The sequence below is a fragment of the Neophocaena asiaeorientalis genome, unplaced genomic scaffold, assembly GCF_003031525.2.
Source record: "Neophocaena asiaeorientalis asiaeorientalis breed wild unplaced genomic scaffold, Neophocaena_asiaeorientalis_V1.1 scaffold573, whole genome shotgun sequence".
NCBI lineage: Eukaryota > Metazoa > Chordata > Mammalia > Artiodactyla > Phocoenidae > Neophocaena > Neophocaena asiaeorientalis.
Genome location: NW_020172453.1, coordinates 377245 through 392433, shown reverse-complemented (window position 1 = coordinate 392433; position 15189 = coordinate 377245). Strand labels below are relative to the sequence as shown.

Genomic DNA, 15189 nt, shown 5'->3' with positions numbered 1-15189 from the left:
GAATATACAATGGGGAATGGAGAGTCTCTTAAAAAAATGAACATTTAGTTCTCCCAACACCACATGTAAAAGAATGAAACTGTACTACTATCTTACACCATTCACGAAAACTAACTTGAAATGGATTAAAGACTTAAATGTTAAGACTGTAAACCATAATACTCATAAAAACTGAGAGAAAAAGCTTCTTGACATGGGTCTTAGCAGTGGTTTTTATGGCATATGACACCAAAAGTATAAGAGCGTAAGCAACGAAAGCAAAAACCAAGCGGGACTACATCAAATTAAAAGCTGTCTGCACAAAAAAACAACAAAATGAAAAGGCAGCCTACTGAATGGGAGAAAATACTTGCAAACCATATGTCTGACAAGGGGTAATATCCAAAATATATAAAGAACTCATACAACTCAATGACTAAAGAAAACAATCTGATTTTAAAAGGAGCAGAGGAACTGAATAGAAACTTTTCCAAAGACAAACAGATGGCCAATAGGTACATGATAAGGTGCTCAACATCACTAATCATTGGGGAAATGGAAATCAAAACACTTAAACCATAATACTCATAAAAACTGAGAGAAAAAGCTTCTTGACATGGGTCTTAGCAGTGGTTTTTATGGCATATGACACCAAAAGTATAAGAGCGTAAGCAACGAAAGCAAAAACCAAGCGGGACTACATCAAATTAAAAGCTGTCTGCACAAAAAAACAACAAAATGAAAAGGCAGCCTACTGAATGGGAGAAAATACTTGCAAACCATATGTCTGACAAGGGGTAATATCCAAAATATATAAAGAACTCATACAACTCAATGACTAAAGAAAACAATCTGATTTTAAAAGGAGCAGAGGAACTGAATAGAAACTTTTCCAAAGACAAACAGATGGCCAATAGGTACATGATAAGGTGCTCAACATCACTAATCATTGGGGAAATGCAAATCAAAACACAATGACAGGGCTTCCCTGGTGGCGCAGTGGTTGAGAGTCTGCCTGCCGATGCAGGGGACACGGGTTCGTGACCCGGTCCGGGAGGATCCCACATGCTGCGGAGCGGCTGGGCCCGTGAGCCATGGCTGCTGAGCCTGTGCGTCCGGAGCCTCTGCTCCACAGTGGGAGCGGCCACAACGGTGGGAGGCCCGCGTACCGCAAACAAAACAAAACAAAACAAAAAACACAATGAGACATCACCTCACGCTGGTCAGAATGGCTCATCTCATAAAGACAAATAGCAAGTGTTGGCAAGGATGTGGAGCAAAGGGAACCCTCGTGCACTGTGGTGGGAATGTAAATTGGTCCAGCCACTGTGGAGAACAAAATATTAAAAAATAAAGCTATCATATCCAGCAATTCTACTTTTGGGTATTTATTCAAAGAAGACAAAAAACACTAGCTTAAAGAGTTATGTGCACTCCCACGTTCCAGGCAGTGTTATTTACAATAGCCAAGATAATTGTTTCCATAAGTGACCATTCCACAGTGCAATATTCAGCCATAAAAAAGGAAATCTTGGCACTTGTGACAACATGAATGGATCTTGAGGGCATTATGCTAAGTGAAATAAGTCAGAAAGACAAATCCTGTATGATCTCACTTATATGTGTAAAAACAAACACACAAAAAATGAGCTCATAGATTGGTGGTTGCCAGGAGCGAGGGGTGGCGGTAGGTGAAATGGATGAAGGAGGTCAAAAGGTACAAACTTCCAGGTTATAAAATACATTATAGGGATATAATGTACAGCATGGCAACTATAGTTAATAACATTGTATTGTGTATTCAGAAGTTGCTAAAAGTAGATCTTAAAAGTCCTCCTCACAAGAAAAAAATTTGTAACTGTGTAATGATGGATGTTAACAAGGTGTATTGTGGTGATCATTTTGCACTATATACAAGTATTGATTCATGTTGTACACCTGAAACTAATGTTATATGTCAGTTATACCTCAAAAAAAACACCAGTCCTGTTGGCAGGAATATGCACACCATGTAGACATTCAGGGACCTGGGCTTTGCCTATCTACTGACTCTATGATCTCCTAGAACCAGAGAGAGACTACCTCTGCCTAGGGGGGACCTAAGAAATTTTCCCAGAAAAGAAGATTTTGAGTTATGTCTTAAAGATGAATTGGGCTGTGCAGTGGAGGCTAACACAACATTGTAAAGCAACCATACTCCAATAAAAATTAATTAAGAAAGAAAGATGAAATGGGGCTTTTCAGGAAGTAAAGGATGTAGAAAGGGCTTTCTCAGAAGAGGGAATCATGATTTCTTAGGAAAAGAAGACTTGAAACAGGGTGGTTGTTGAGAGAGAGGGATGGAGGAAGGAAGGAAGAGTCCTTGGTGGTTAGTTGTATGCAAAGTTCAGGGGGAAACGAAGAACGTAAAAGAACATTTTTTTATCCTTGGACTACTTCCCTCGTTTGTCACCTGTCTGACCACTGGAGGCATTTGAGTTTGTGACCCATGATCTACAAGAATGGGAGTGGAGGGGAGAAGAGCTCTTATCAGGGGAATGCAGAGTATTTAGGAATTCTCTCGCTCCCTTTCTCATTGTTACTCTTGCCCTGCCAGTTCTCTTTGCTCAAGCCTGCCTGGGCTCCAAGATTCCTCACCGGTTACTCACCTTTGCTTCTACCCCTCCCCACTCCCACCCCAGAGCGGCAGTAGGAGAGCCACGTGGTGGTTCAAGTTCAGTTTTAGTCTGTACGTTGTCCACTCACCTGTGAATAATGGAAGGTCGCAGATGTTGGGGAGGCTTGGTTAGTGATAGAAAACGGTTCCAGTGGACTAAAAGCATAAACAGTCATGTTGATCCCCTGCCTCAACAGGTCCAGGTTTAACCCACTTTCTCTAATTGTTCCATGAATTGCTAGACACTAAAAAGGTTACTGTATCTGCATTTTAAAGAATGACTCCAAAATAGTGTGAGGGTAGATTAGATGGAGGCAAACTACAGCTAACAGTTATTTACGTTGTCTTTTCAGGGAGCTTGTGTTCTGAACATGCTGAGGGATTATCTTGGTGCCGATGCATTTAAAAGTGGTATTGTAAAGTATCTGCAGAAGTATAGCTATAAAAACACAAAAAACGAGGACCTTTGGAATAGTATGGCAAGTGTGAGTATGTTCTTGTGTATCTCTGCGTTTGGGACTGACAGGCCTATTATCTTGTTTTGTTTTTGCTCTGTACCACATTAATCCCTCTGAGAAGAATCATGAGTGTTTTTGACAGAACTGAGTGATGTGTGTATTTTTGGTTTTTAGATTTGCCCTACAGATGGCACACAACAAATGGATGGATTTTGTTCTAGAGGTGAACATTCAACTTCATCTTCAGTAAGTTTTTACATCTGTACGTGTTCCCCCGGCACATTCTTTTACTCCGTTTTGTTTGAAGGATAGATAGCTCTGTGCTGAACTTTCCGAGGTCCTTGATGATATCAGTCTCTCTATAGATAAGGCTGCATTTAAACTATACCAGACTGACAGCCCTCCACAATTTTTCTTAAATCTGTCCGCGCAAGGGAGTTGTCCAGCCTTCTTTGGTACCGCATCTCACTGATACTAATTTCTTCAGCTTCACTCTCTGTAAAGCAGTGGATTTATGACATGTTTCTGTGGTAGATCAGGACTGTATCCGTCAGGCCATGTCGATCGTTTCCATAGCTCTTCATTTGTGAAAAAACATATGATGGCAGTGAGCATTCTTGAGCGCTTACTATGTGTCAGGCACGTTTGAAGCACTTACGTGTATTATCTGCTTTACTCTTCACAATAAGCGTATGAACGAGTACTGTTATCCCTATTTTTACAGATGGGAATATGAAATCCAAAGGCATATGATTAGTAAATTGTAGAGTGGGGATTTGAATTTAGATCTAACTCATGTCTTTAACTGCTAAACTATAAAGAATTCATAACACCTGAATCACAAAACAGTCTGAGTCTCTGTTTATCTGGCCTTGTGGAGTATTTTCATAGGTAGCTGAGGGTGAGTCTGGAGATTCAACAGGATTTTATCCACCAGATTTTTATTTTCTTGGCTTTTTTGCTTTTAGAGACAGCTTTATTCAGTAGTTACTAGATGTGTCCTGTGGTACGTTTTATCCTTTTATTAGCTCTTAATATTTTTTGAAAACTTTTAGTATCAAAGAATAGATCCTTGTTTGAGTTCACGGCCATCTGTTAAGTGTGAGCCATGTCGGTGTTATCGCTTGGGAAGTACAGGCTCTTGATGGAACATGTTTTCCCCACCTTGCTGGTCTGAGAGCCAGCATCGTTATGTAGGTGTTGAATGCGTGGCCACTTTCTGTCCCTTCTCCCCCTGCATTCATTCACACTCCTGCTTTGTGCCTGGTGCCAAGCTAAGGTCTGCCCAGGAGAACCAGGTGTGGTACCTGTTCTCAAGACATCTATGTGTACAGGAAGAGAATGAAAAGTAAACAGTCAGTGCTTTAGTGGGCATGCAGTGGCTGGAGACAGCGGGGGAAGGGAGCAGGGGAAGGGACGCAGAAGAGCTTCACTGGTTGCAGTGCTGTGAGCACAAGCTTGGGTTCTCTCTTTTCCTAGAGTTGGGTCCAAGTGGGTCACGCATCTGCCTTTTTCTTATACACCAGCACTGGCGACAGGAAGGCCTTGATGTGAAAACCATGATGAACACCTGGACGCTTCAGAAGGGCTTTCCCCTGATAACCATCACCGTGAGAGGGAGGAATGTACACATGAAGCAAGAGCACTATGTGAAAGGCCCGGACGACGCCCCAGAAACTGGGTAACGTTCACAGAGAGAAACTCATTTTGTTGCCTAGGTAACATCTGTCTTGTAGGGTGAACCCTTATTTTGGAAGTAGTGCCCTTAACTTGGTTGCTAAAATATTTTAATCAAATCTATATATCCTAGGAATTTGACTTATACACCACCATCTATTCAAAGGGATGAAGATGATGTATAATCATTTTAACATTCTCATGGTTTGTAGTTAGATATTATGGTAATTTCCAGTTACTGGCTTGAAATCAACTCCAGTAGGAGCATTTGCCACTTAGTTACGATAGTGCCTGGCATTTGGGTTGGAGCTAAGGACATAAACATTTAGGTGATTTCTGGGAAATACAGGAGACTCCATTCTCTTCTTGGGAAGTCTTGAGTTAGATCCCAGAACCTGTTTGTCAGCTTAATACTACAGAGGACATCACTGGAAATGAGACACTGCAACTGGACTGACCCTGGATGGACACTATTTAAAAAATTTTTTACTTTGAAATAATTTCAGACCTGTGGAGAAAATATAAGGAGAGAGCAAAGAATTCCATATATTCTTTGCACAGATATGTGTTAACTCTTGACCACATTTGTTTTCTCTCTCTCCATATAACCTAAAATATCAAACCGTTCCAAAAAATATGATCTTTATTTCTTTCTCTCTATATATTTTTTAAATGTTTGAGAGTAAGCTGGAGACATGATTTCCTCTTTACCCTGAAATACTTCAGTGTTGTATTTCCTAAAAAGCAAGAGAATTCATTTATATAACACAGTACCTTTATCAAGATTATGAAGTGAACTTGATAAATACTATTATCAAATGTATCAACCTTATTCAACTTTCCTCAGTGGTCCTGATAATATCTTTATAGCAAAAGAAAGAAACCTGGTTCAGGATTTTATATAGGATCACATTGTATTACTGTTCACATCTCTTTAGTTCTTTTTTTCTGAAATAGTTCCTCAGTCTGTCTTTCTTGACCTTGATATTTTTGAAGAGTACAGGCTAGCTATTTTAGAGAATGGCCTTTAATTTGGGTCTTCTGCTGTTTCTTCACGATCAGATTCAGCTTATGCATCCTTGGCAGGAATTCCACAGAAGCGATGCTGTGTTCTTCTGCGTATATGATTTAGAAGGCACATGCTGTCAACTTCTGCCATTACTAGTGGTCACATTTTTAAAGTTAGGCACCCCGAGATCCCTTGAGGCAATCACTGCGAAGGCTGTCAGGGCTCACTTGAGCCCAAATTTCTAGCTCTATTCAAGGAGTCCGAGAAGGATGAATAGTGCCCCAGCTGGCCACTCCTACAAAGCTGGAAAATGGGCTGGGGATGTTTTGAGCTCTTTACAGTAGCAGTTTTGGGTACCATCCTTCTTTAAATGAGCCAGTGCCCGGAGCATGGTAGGAGATTTAAGAACTGCTTGTTGCAGTGAATCAGCAAACGAACAAATCCATCCTCCTTTCTTGTAGGTACCTGTGGCATGTCCCGTTGACATTCATTACCAGCAACTCAGACTCAGTCCAGCGATTTTTGCTGAAGACAAGAACAGGTAATTTGTTGTGGCACTAACTAGCTTTCTTCAAGAAGGAACTGTGGAAATGTGTAGGACTTAGATAATAAGTTTTCTTTGCTATTTATCTTGGTTAAAACAAAAAGGATCAGGTCAGCCTTTATCTTAAGTAGATCTGTGACTCAATTTCTAGTGAAGAATATAGGTTTGAAAATACTGTCTGGTTGCCAAAAAGGAAGGACAGTATCTTGCCAGATAGGGATTAAAACAGTTGAGTTATGTAATGCTGAGGAGAAGAGATACTTGGGAAAATTTCCCCTTTCTTTAACATTGCTGGGTTATATCATACATATGGCCTGAAACATGGCATTCTTCTCATAGGTCTATAAATCTCACAAAATTAGTGTCTAAAACTAGTATTGGCTTTTGTCTATTGGGATGCTGTTTTCTGGTTTCTGAAAGGAATGTGTTCAATATGAAACTCATTTCAGTATTAAAATTGTTCAGTATTAAACTCGCCTTTAATTTCCTTGTCCAGTCTCTGATCAGAAAAGCTTTCTCCAGGCAAGAGAGAAAATGGAGCTGTGATTTATTTTATTTGCTCTAGATGTGCTCATCCTCCCAGAAGAGGTGGAATGGATCAAGTTTAATGTTGGAATGAATGGCTATTACATAGTGCATTATGAGGATGATGGATGGGATTCTCTGACTGGCCTTTTAAAAGGAACACACACGGCCATCAGCAGTAGTGATCGGGCCAGTCTCATTAACAATGCTTTTCAGCTTGTCAGGTAATACAAGCTCTTCACAGTCTCGGTTTGTTTCTGAAAGCTGCTGTTATCATTCACATCCTTGATTTCTAAAGATGAAAGTGATTGCTAATAAGAAGTTGAAGGGTGTTTTCTCCTAAGTTCTTCTAACAGTTCAAGGTTGCTTTTAGTTTTAGGATTAACCTCTTATCTGCGTCCGCTGAGTAAGGCAAAAGTAAGGAATCTGTATTTTAATCTTTATCATTAATGAGTCGGATCAGACTGAGACAAAAGTGTAGAAAACCAGGAGACCGACATCCTGGAGAAGCCCCTTGCCTGGTCCCTAAAGCCTAGTCCTGCGGCTTTTTCTGGCCCTGCTGTAACAGATCAGGTTTCTCCCCGCTGGGTCTGACAATCCTGAAGCCTTCTTAGAAGACCAAGTGGCCCAGGCCCAAGTTGTCGGCATTACATCTCTCAGACTAAAGGAGAGATATCCGCACGCCCCACTCCCACCCCACCCAAACTGGATAGCTGAACTGCATAGCATCTTTTTTTGTTTTGTTTTGTTTTTTGTTTTTTGTTTTTTTTTGCGGTACGCGGGCCTCTCACTGTTGTGGCCTCTCCCGTTGCGGAGCACAGGCTCCGGACGCGCAGGCTCAGCGGCCATGGCTCATGGGCCCAGCCGCTCCGCGGCATGTGGGATCCTCCCGGACCGGGGTACGAACCCGCGTCCCCTGCATCAGCAGGCAGACTCTCAACCACTGCGCCACCAAGGAAGCCCTGCATAGCATCTTTATGGCTCATAAAATGTGGCCCAACCAGATGACCTTTGAGTGGGTGAGGCTAGTGTTCACTCTTTTTTTTTGCCCCAAAACATTGGCTTTTCAGGAAATGTTCCCCAAGCCTAAAACTCAACCTTCTTCAATATTTAGGTAGAACTGAAGTCTAAGGGGAATCACCCAAGTGGGAGAGAATACTGTAATTCTCAGCCCCACGTGTCTCTGCTCTAAATGTTGTGGACTTCCTTTCCTGGGCCTCTTGAGGTGACAGAAAGCAGTGGGGAATAAAGATAGGGGTTGCTTATCTAGCCGTTTCTGCCCTGCCTAAATATTCCCTTCCATAGCGCATTACTGATGACATCATAGGGGATTTTGTGTTTATTTACATGGGCGTGCACCTTACCACTAAGATGTTTAACACCAACCCTCTGTAATGAAGAATTGATATCTATATTCAGTTTCTTTGTGAAATGGAGACGAGGATGTGTTGACTCCAGGGACTCATACTTGTGACTGAGTGGCAGTCTCAGGTGAGGCTTCCTGAAGGATCTTTGATCAAGTTTTCCATTTTACTCGGCAAGTTCAGCACAGTCCGACGTCTCACGGACGGATAGATGCTGACCTGTTCCCATCGCATCTTAACCACAACTCATAGAGCTAGTTAACCCTAGCTCTATTATTTGAGAAAGTTCCTTCACAGTGTAAACATGCCACATGTTGTGATGTATGTGACAGGAAAGATGTTAGTATAAAGGTCATTATTTATAAGGGAGCATTTATATCCAATTGAATGTTTTGCTGGAAGGTTGTTCAAATAACTTTTGAAACAAATAGTTGATTTCCCGGATCTTCTCTTAAACTGCTAACCCTGGTGTCTCTTGACCAGCATTGGAAAGCTATCCATTGAAAAAGCCTTGGATTTAACCTTGTACTTGAAACGTGAAACTGAAATCATGCCAGTGTTCCAAGGTTTGAATGAACTGATACCTATGTATAAGTTAATGGAGAAAAGAGATATGAATGAAGTGGAAACTCAGTTCAAGGTAAAAGCCTGAAATAAGTTGAATAGTTTTTAGATAACTGGTTTGCTTTGGTGTAGGTGTGGAAAAGAGTTCTTATCATGGTGTATATTATATATATAATATAATATATGTATCTTATATATATCTTGATATATTTTAAAGAAAATCACAATGACCTCAGTATTTGGGTTGACCAATGAAGACTTTGGTTTTATTTTGGCACTAAAAATAGGCATGGCACTGTTAGATTCTGTTCTTAAGTTTCACAGATTTGCCATTCCCTCATTAGGCTAATTGTTTATGTCACTTCACTTCTGTACTGTGGTAGTTGCTATTAAGATTTTCTGGGACTCAGGTACTTAAGCAAGAGGCACAAAATTGCTCCTTTTGGCAAAACGTAATGACGTCTTGTATAATTTGCTCTCAAAATTTAGTCATATCAACTGTCTCTGTTAGTTTGCTTTGAAAGTGGCAGTTCACCTTGATTTTAAGTAGATAAGGATATATTTATAAAAGATTGTTACACAAATACTGAAATCATTCATCATTTCTTGCTTTTGACCCCTTTTATAATTAAATATAAACAACTGCATGGTTGTGGAAATATGAATTGGACTAAGCTTTAAAAAATAATCCCCATCACCTGAGGGTGTATTGGATTATATAAACCATAAGATGACTTGGGACGGGACTGGTGACATGTGTGGCTTTCCCACAGGCCTTTCTCATCGGGCTGCTGAGGGACCTGATTGATAAGCAGACTTGGACGGATGAGGGCTCCATCTCAGAGCGAATGCTGCGGAGTCAGCTGCTTCTCCTGGCCTGTGTGCGCAAGTACCAGCCCTGTGTGCAGAAGGCAGAAGGCTATTTCAGACAGTGGCAGGAAGCCAATGGGAATTTGAGGTCTGTTTTTATCCAACAACCGGTTTGTTCAGATAAGGGGTATCTTTTGTTTTTCCACCATCATTGCTAAATGTTGGGAGAAAAAACAAGTATAGACAAGTCTCCCCTGCTGTCCTTTTTGGGAAAATATTTTTTTTTTTTTTAGACTTATCTATGCATTGCTCAACTTTCTGTTTTAAGTTCCTGACAGGAGCCCGGGGGTTTGGTTAATGGAGAGGCGGGCGGCAGGGATTCAGTCCTTTTAGACTTGGGGCTTAAGTCCTATCCAGGAAATACTAAGCCAACAATATACATGCTTCTATTCATAAAAGTGCTTACAAACAGGTGGTCCTATTGGATTCCTGACTTTTGTTCATGGACTGCATTTTAAGTCTAGTTTGAATTTCCTTCTTTTGACTTGAAAAGTGACCACCTATTGAGTCACTCAACATCCTTAAAGTATGTTAGAAATGTAGGTATTTATAGAAGTGGCATTTCACAATGTATTTTTGAGAAGGCTACTTAAAACCTACTTTCAGTTACTTTCTCTTGCTTCTTTCCTAAAGTGTTACTGAAGGAAAGAAGTTATTTTTGTTTATATTTCCAGGCATGCTTCTCTGATTGTGGGTCCAGTTTATCGTTTCATAATCTGTCTCTCTCGTGCATGCAAACGCACTTCCGTCATCTCAGCCTCTCCCTGGGTGTGTTCTTTTCCACAGGCTGCCCAGCGATGTGACCTTGGCAGTGTTTGCTGTAGGGGCCCAGAACCCAGAAGGATGGGATTTTCTTTATAGTAAATATCAATCGTCATTGTCCAGTACTGAGAAACACCAAATTGAATTTGCTCTCTGTATTACCCACAATAAAGAAAAGCTTCAGTGGTAAGTAATTCATTCATGTTCAGGTAGCCAAGAGGAATTAAATTAGATCAGATCCTTCTGGCATCTATTTTTGTCCTCTTGGCCAGGAACGGCGTTTCCTGCTGGGAACATTTATGCAAGAGGGCACACATCTAATGTGTACGGTAAATAATTAGAGAGCAGCAGGTGTCAGGAAAATTATTTAAAGGCGTATGTATTTGCGTATCTTTAAAATAACACATTTAGAAATTTACACCGTATATACCTATCTTAGCTACATTTGTGAGCAAATGAGAGAATATATGAGAATCGGTGTTGTAAACACTGTACAAATGTTAGTTTTTATTGTTATGTAGCTATAGGGAGTTTCTCAGGGCTCTGGTAACCTATTTATCTTTTGTGTCTTCATTATTAGCAGATCGGCTTTTTTCTTTCCCAAATTATTTTATTAAAGTTGTTTGGAACTTTTTCAGGGCCTTTTTGTTGCTAACACTTCTTGTCTTAATCATTCTAGGCTACTAGATCAAAGTTTTAAGGGAGATACAATAAAAACTCAAGAGTTTCCAGATATTCTTAGAACTATCGGCAGAAACCCAGTGGGATATCCACTGGCCTGGCAGTTTCTGAGGGAAAACTGGAATAAACTTGTACAAAAGTAAGTAGTGCCCAAAATTGTGTTGTGACTGGCAAAAATTCCTAAACCTGGCTGTTTTAGCTACGTTTGTAAAATAACAGTGATTATCTAAAGGGATTCTTTTGACTGAAGAAAGGAAGTAGAGGTACTTCAAATATCCTTAGAAAATATGAAACTCTAATTCAGTGCTAACTAATGGATCTGGATGGTCAAGTGTTTCATTCCATCTGGCATAATCTCTTCCCGCACCCCGTGACCTACCAGAAGTCGCCTGCACAGTTCAGGCAAGTCTTCTGTTTAGTACTTCCACTTGTTGTATCTGCCCAAACTCTTGTAGCACCTACTACTTCTGTCATTTTCTTTTGGGTACTTAATCTTTTATTCAGCGGCTGGTGTGTTGATTTTTCACAACTAGATCTTAGCCCATTGGAGCAAAGGATCACGTCTTATCTTTTTCACGCCTAACCAGTTTTCAGTTAATTGCTATCACATATATGAGGCACTTAAAAATACATGTCGAATGAACAAATACCTCACAATACATTTTGACAATTTCTATTTCTAGGTTTGAACTTGGCTCAAGTTCCATAGCCCACATGGTAACGGGAACAACAAATCAGTTCTCGACAAGAGCACGGCTTGAAGAGGTAAAAAATAAATAAATAAAAAGCTTTCTTTTTGAACTTCAGTGACAATTATCTAATAAATTATCTAATAAATATGAGGTAGGCAAAATACTTTAAGGGCCTGATGAGTTACAAGTGGATTTTGTCACTTGGTAAATGTTCTTTTTGGATGGGTGTTTTGTTTAGTGTGGTGTTTTTGACATGAGCAAAAATCAGTTACAAATAAACCATTGAAAACTGTGCCTCTTCCCAAACACATTTAGAAGTCTTAGCTCTGCCATTAAAAATTTTAGGGCTTAAAAATTACTTTAGACATTTAATCCCTGTTTAGGATGTTACAAGTGATTATTGGAGGTTTAAGTGACTGAAGTGATCCTCTAGGTATTTTGAAAGAGGCAGGTCTGGAAGCTAGGCTCTCCACTATTCGAGCTCATGATTTCCTATTACTTACTGGTGAACCATCTACTTTCAGAAAGAATTCTAGGCAACTTTTAAGGTCCATATATAAAATAATGCTAAAATAAAGAACAAAAAGCTGCATAATGTTTGGAAAGGAAATTGTATGAGGGATTTATGCTGAGGATAATTTATTGCAGTTGTACGCTAAGTTTATCATAGCTTCCTAGCAGCCAAAGAAAGATGAGAAAACAGTATGCGTTATCGTCAGGTAAGAGAGAACCATGGAACATACACGTTTTCCACAAAAGCAGACTTTTCTCTCAGTCTTAAACTTTTGAGGAGTTTGCCGTATGGGTCATTTTGTTGCGGTGGCTTTTCTATAATAATATTCTCTATAGTAAAGCTGGAGAACAGATTTTACATGGTTTTAAAAATGGTGCAATTAGATAAAAGCTGAGAGCCTAATATTAACTTTTTTAGGAGAGGTTCCATTGTGTAGTCTGGTTACACCATGATCTAACTCGATGGAGAGTGCTTTGAAAATGGGAAAGAAATGTCACAACCCTTTTCTCCAGTTTTTCAGTAGCCTCACCCAGGCTTGTAAAATTAACTTGCACATAATAATTCAAGCTTGAATTCTGGTGAGGTCTACAGCAGAGATATTCTGTGTGATGACAGCAGAGCCATCTATGGGCTGGGACCAGATAGACCAGGTCTGTAGCACCAAAACATTTCATTCATTATCTTGTTCTTTCATTAATTTTCTCATGAATTCATTCAAGACATATTACATTCTTACTCTACAACAGGTGTGGTTTTAGGTTCCAGGGCTACAATGATGAACAGGATAGACAAAGCCCCTGCCCTCATAGAGCTTAAATTTTACTGGGGGAACCAGACAGTTACAGACGGATCAACTCATGTCAGGTAGTTACATGCTCTGAAGATGAATAAGGCAAGGGAAGGAGAGCGAGTGACTGGGTAAGGGAATGGTGCTATGTCCTGTGGGATGACTCGCGGACCTTTGAGGAGATGTTGAAGGAAATGCCGATATCTAGGCGGAGAGTGCTGTGTGCAGAGGAAACGTCAGGTGCAGAAACCCTGTGGCAGGACATGTAAATGAAAGAGCCCGAGATGTTGTCCGAATGCAGAGTGTCCTACTGACATTTACAATGCAGGAGTCATCCTGAGCCCTTCCTTCCCCTCACATCGAGTTCATCCCAAGTCCTGTTGGCTCTGCTTCCGGCATCTACACCCCGTCTGTGCACTTCTCTGCTCTTACCCCGGCCGAGCCTTTCTCACCTCTTGTGTGGTCTATGGTGACAGCCTCCTAACTGGCCTCCCTCCTGCCACTTTGCCAATGCCACACCATCTTCCACCTTTAAAACGGAAAACCAACCCACGACTGACCCTTTCTCGAAACCCTGCCTGTCACTCTTGAAGTCGCAAACCTCTCCTTCCCATGTGGATGAGAGGGTCATTACCTGGCTCCTGCCCACCTCTCCAGCCCTTTCTCACATGCTCCTGTGCTCCCTGTCTCACCCACTGCAGCCCCTCAGCCTGCTCCTGGGCCACCAGGTGTTTCTCCTGTGCGAGGCCTCTGCGCTTTCTTCTTCTTCTGCCTGGCTTGCTCTTTCCCCAACTCCAGACTGGAGGGGTTCATTTTGTTCTTTAGAGGCCCCAGCTCAGATGTCACCTTCCCAGACCACTCTGTCGAAAGCAGGCCACCCCCTCTCCAGTTGCTGTCATAGCCCCGGTTTATTTTCTCCACAGCAGTATAGAGTCAGCATAGTTCACTGCTTGTCTCCCCAGGCAGACTGTAAGCTTCATGAGGGTAGGATGCTTGCCTGATTCATTGCCTCATCCTCAGTGTCTTGCACAGTAATCAAGCCGGAGAAATGAATAAGTACCAGAGTAGATATTCATGAAGGAATGGAGGAGGGGGAGTCCCTGGTACCTGCTGGGCTTTAGGTTGTGCACTTCACCCACATTACAGGACGACATCCTCACCAACGCTCTGCAGTGTCACAAATGAGGAATCCTAGTCCCAGAGAAGTTAATCATTTACTCACCAACTAGTAGCATAAATCTGGTTTTCTACCCATATGCCCAGAAAATATTCTCAAGGAGGCAGGTTTGAATCAAATACGTAGTCAGTTGAGATGCTGAATTTCCCAAGGCAGATGAAGACAGGAGTGATAAATTTGGGTCAGGAGAAGTAGAAGGGCAGGCAGGGGTTAACAGCTGGCTTTGTTAGAGCTCTTGCAGGCTTATTTTTCAGTACTATCATGGTAGGCTTCTTCAGGATTAATTAATTAATTGGACCAATTAGTAAAAATATTGATGTGGTTTGACTGAAGAGTGCCCAGAGTGATTTATTTTTTGAAGTATAGTTGATTTACAATGTTGTGTTAATTTCTGCTCTATAGGCAAAGTGACTCAGCCATACACATATTCTTTTTCATATTGTTTTCCATTATGGTTTATCACAGGATATTGCCCAGAGTTACTTCTTAAACTGCCTGTTAATTAATCTTGAGTTCTGAGAGACAAAACAGTAGATTGAGCTACAGTTTAAGGCAGGACAGTGAAGCGGGTTAAGTGTTTTCTAGGTTGCTATAGCAGGAGGGCATGCCTTCAGCTCACAGAAAAGTTCTACCGAGATTTAGTTTTAAAACAACCCCGAATCATTTAAAATTGGAATTTGATCTTTCAAAAAGCCTATTCTTACCCCCCTCCTTTTCCCAAACTTACGATGTTATGACATGGATTTTTAAGGAATTAACTGTCTGGAATCCATGCTGAATAAATAACGTATCTTGGCTTAGACTTTCTTCCTGTCTACGAAATCAAAAAATTGATGGATTAATGTGAAGTGTATGGGAAAAGTTTAAGAACACTTGAAGGCGAGACAGAGTAGCACAATGGTCAATGCTGTTGCAAAGCCAACCTATTCC

The 15189-nt window shown here is 40.9% G+C and overlaps 1 protein-coding gene across 5 annotated transcripts in view; it reads left to right on the top strand.

The window, feature by feature from the left end:
* The window catches only part of ERAP1 (endoplasmic reticulum aminopeptidase 1), a 125906-nt gene that overhangs the window by 108234 nt on the left and 2483 nt on the right, over positions 1-15189 (top strand). For all 5 annotated transcript variants that reach the window (XM_024737669.1, XM_024737666.1, XM_024737664.1 and 2 more), the window contains 10 exons: positions 2989-3120; positions 3268-3339; positions 4620-4774; positions 6241-6320; positions 6889-7072; positions 8696-8852; positions 9550-9734; positions 10433-10594; positions 11088-11228; positions 11773-11854. In XM_024737669.1, the coding sequence (XP_024593437.1) occupies positions 2989-3120; positions 3268-3339; positions 4620-4774; positions 6241-6320; positions 6889-7072; positions 8696-8852; positions 9550-9734; positions 10433-10594; positions 11088-11228; positions 11773-11854 (1350 nt within the window). The remainder of the gene's footprint in view (positions 1-2988; positions 3121-3267; positions 3340-4619; positions 4775-6240; positions 6321-6888; positions 7073-8695; positions 8853-9549; positions 9735-10432; positions 10595-11087; positions 11229-11772; positions 11855-15189) is intronic.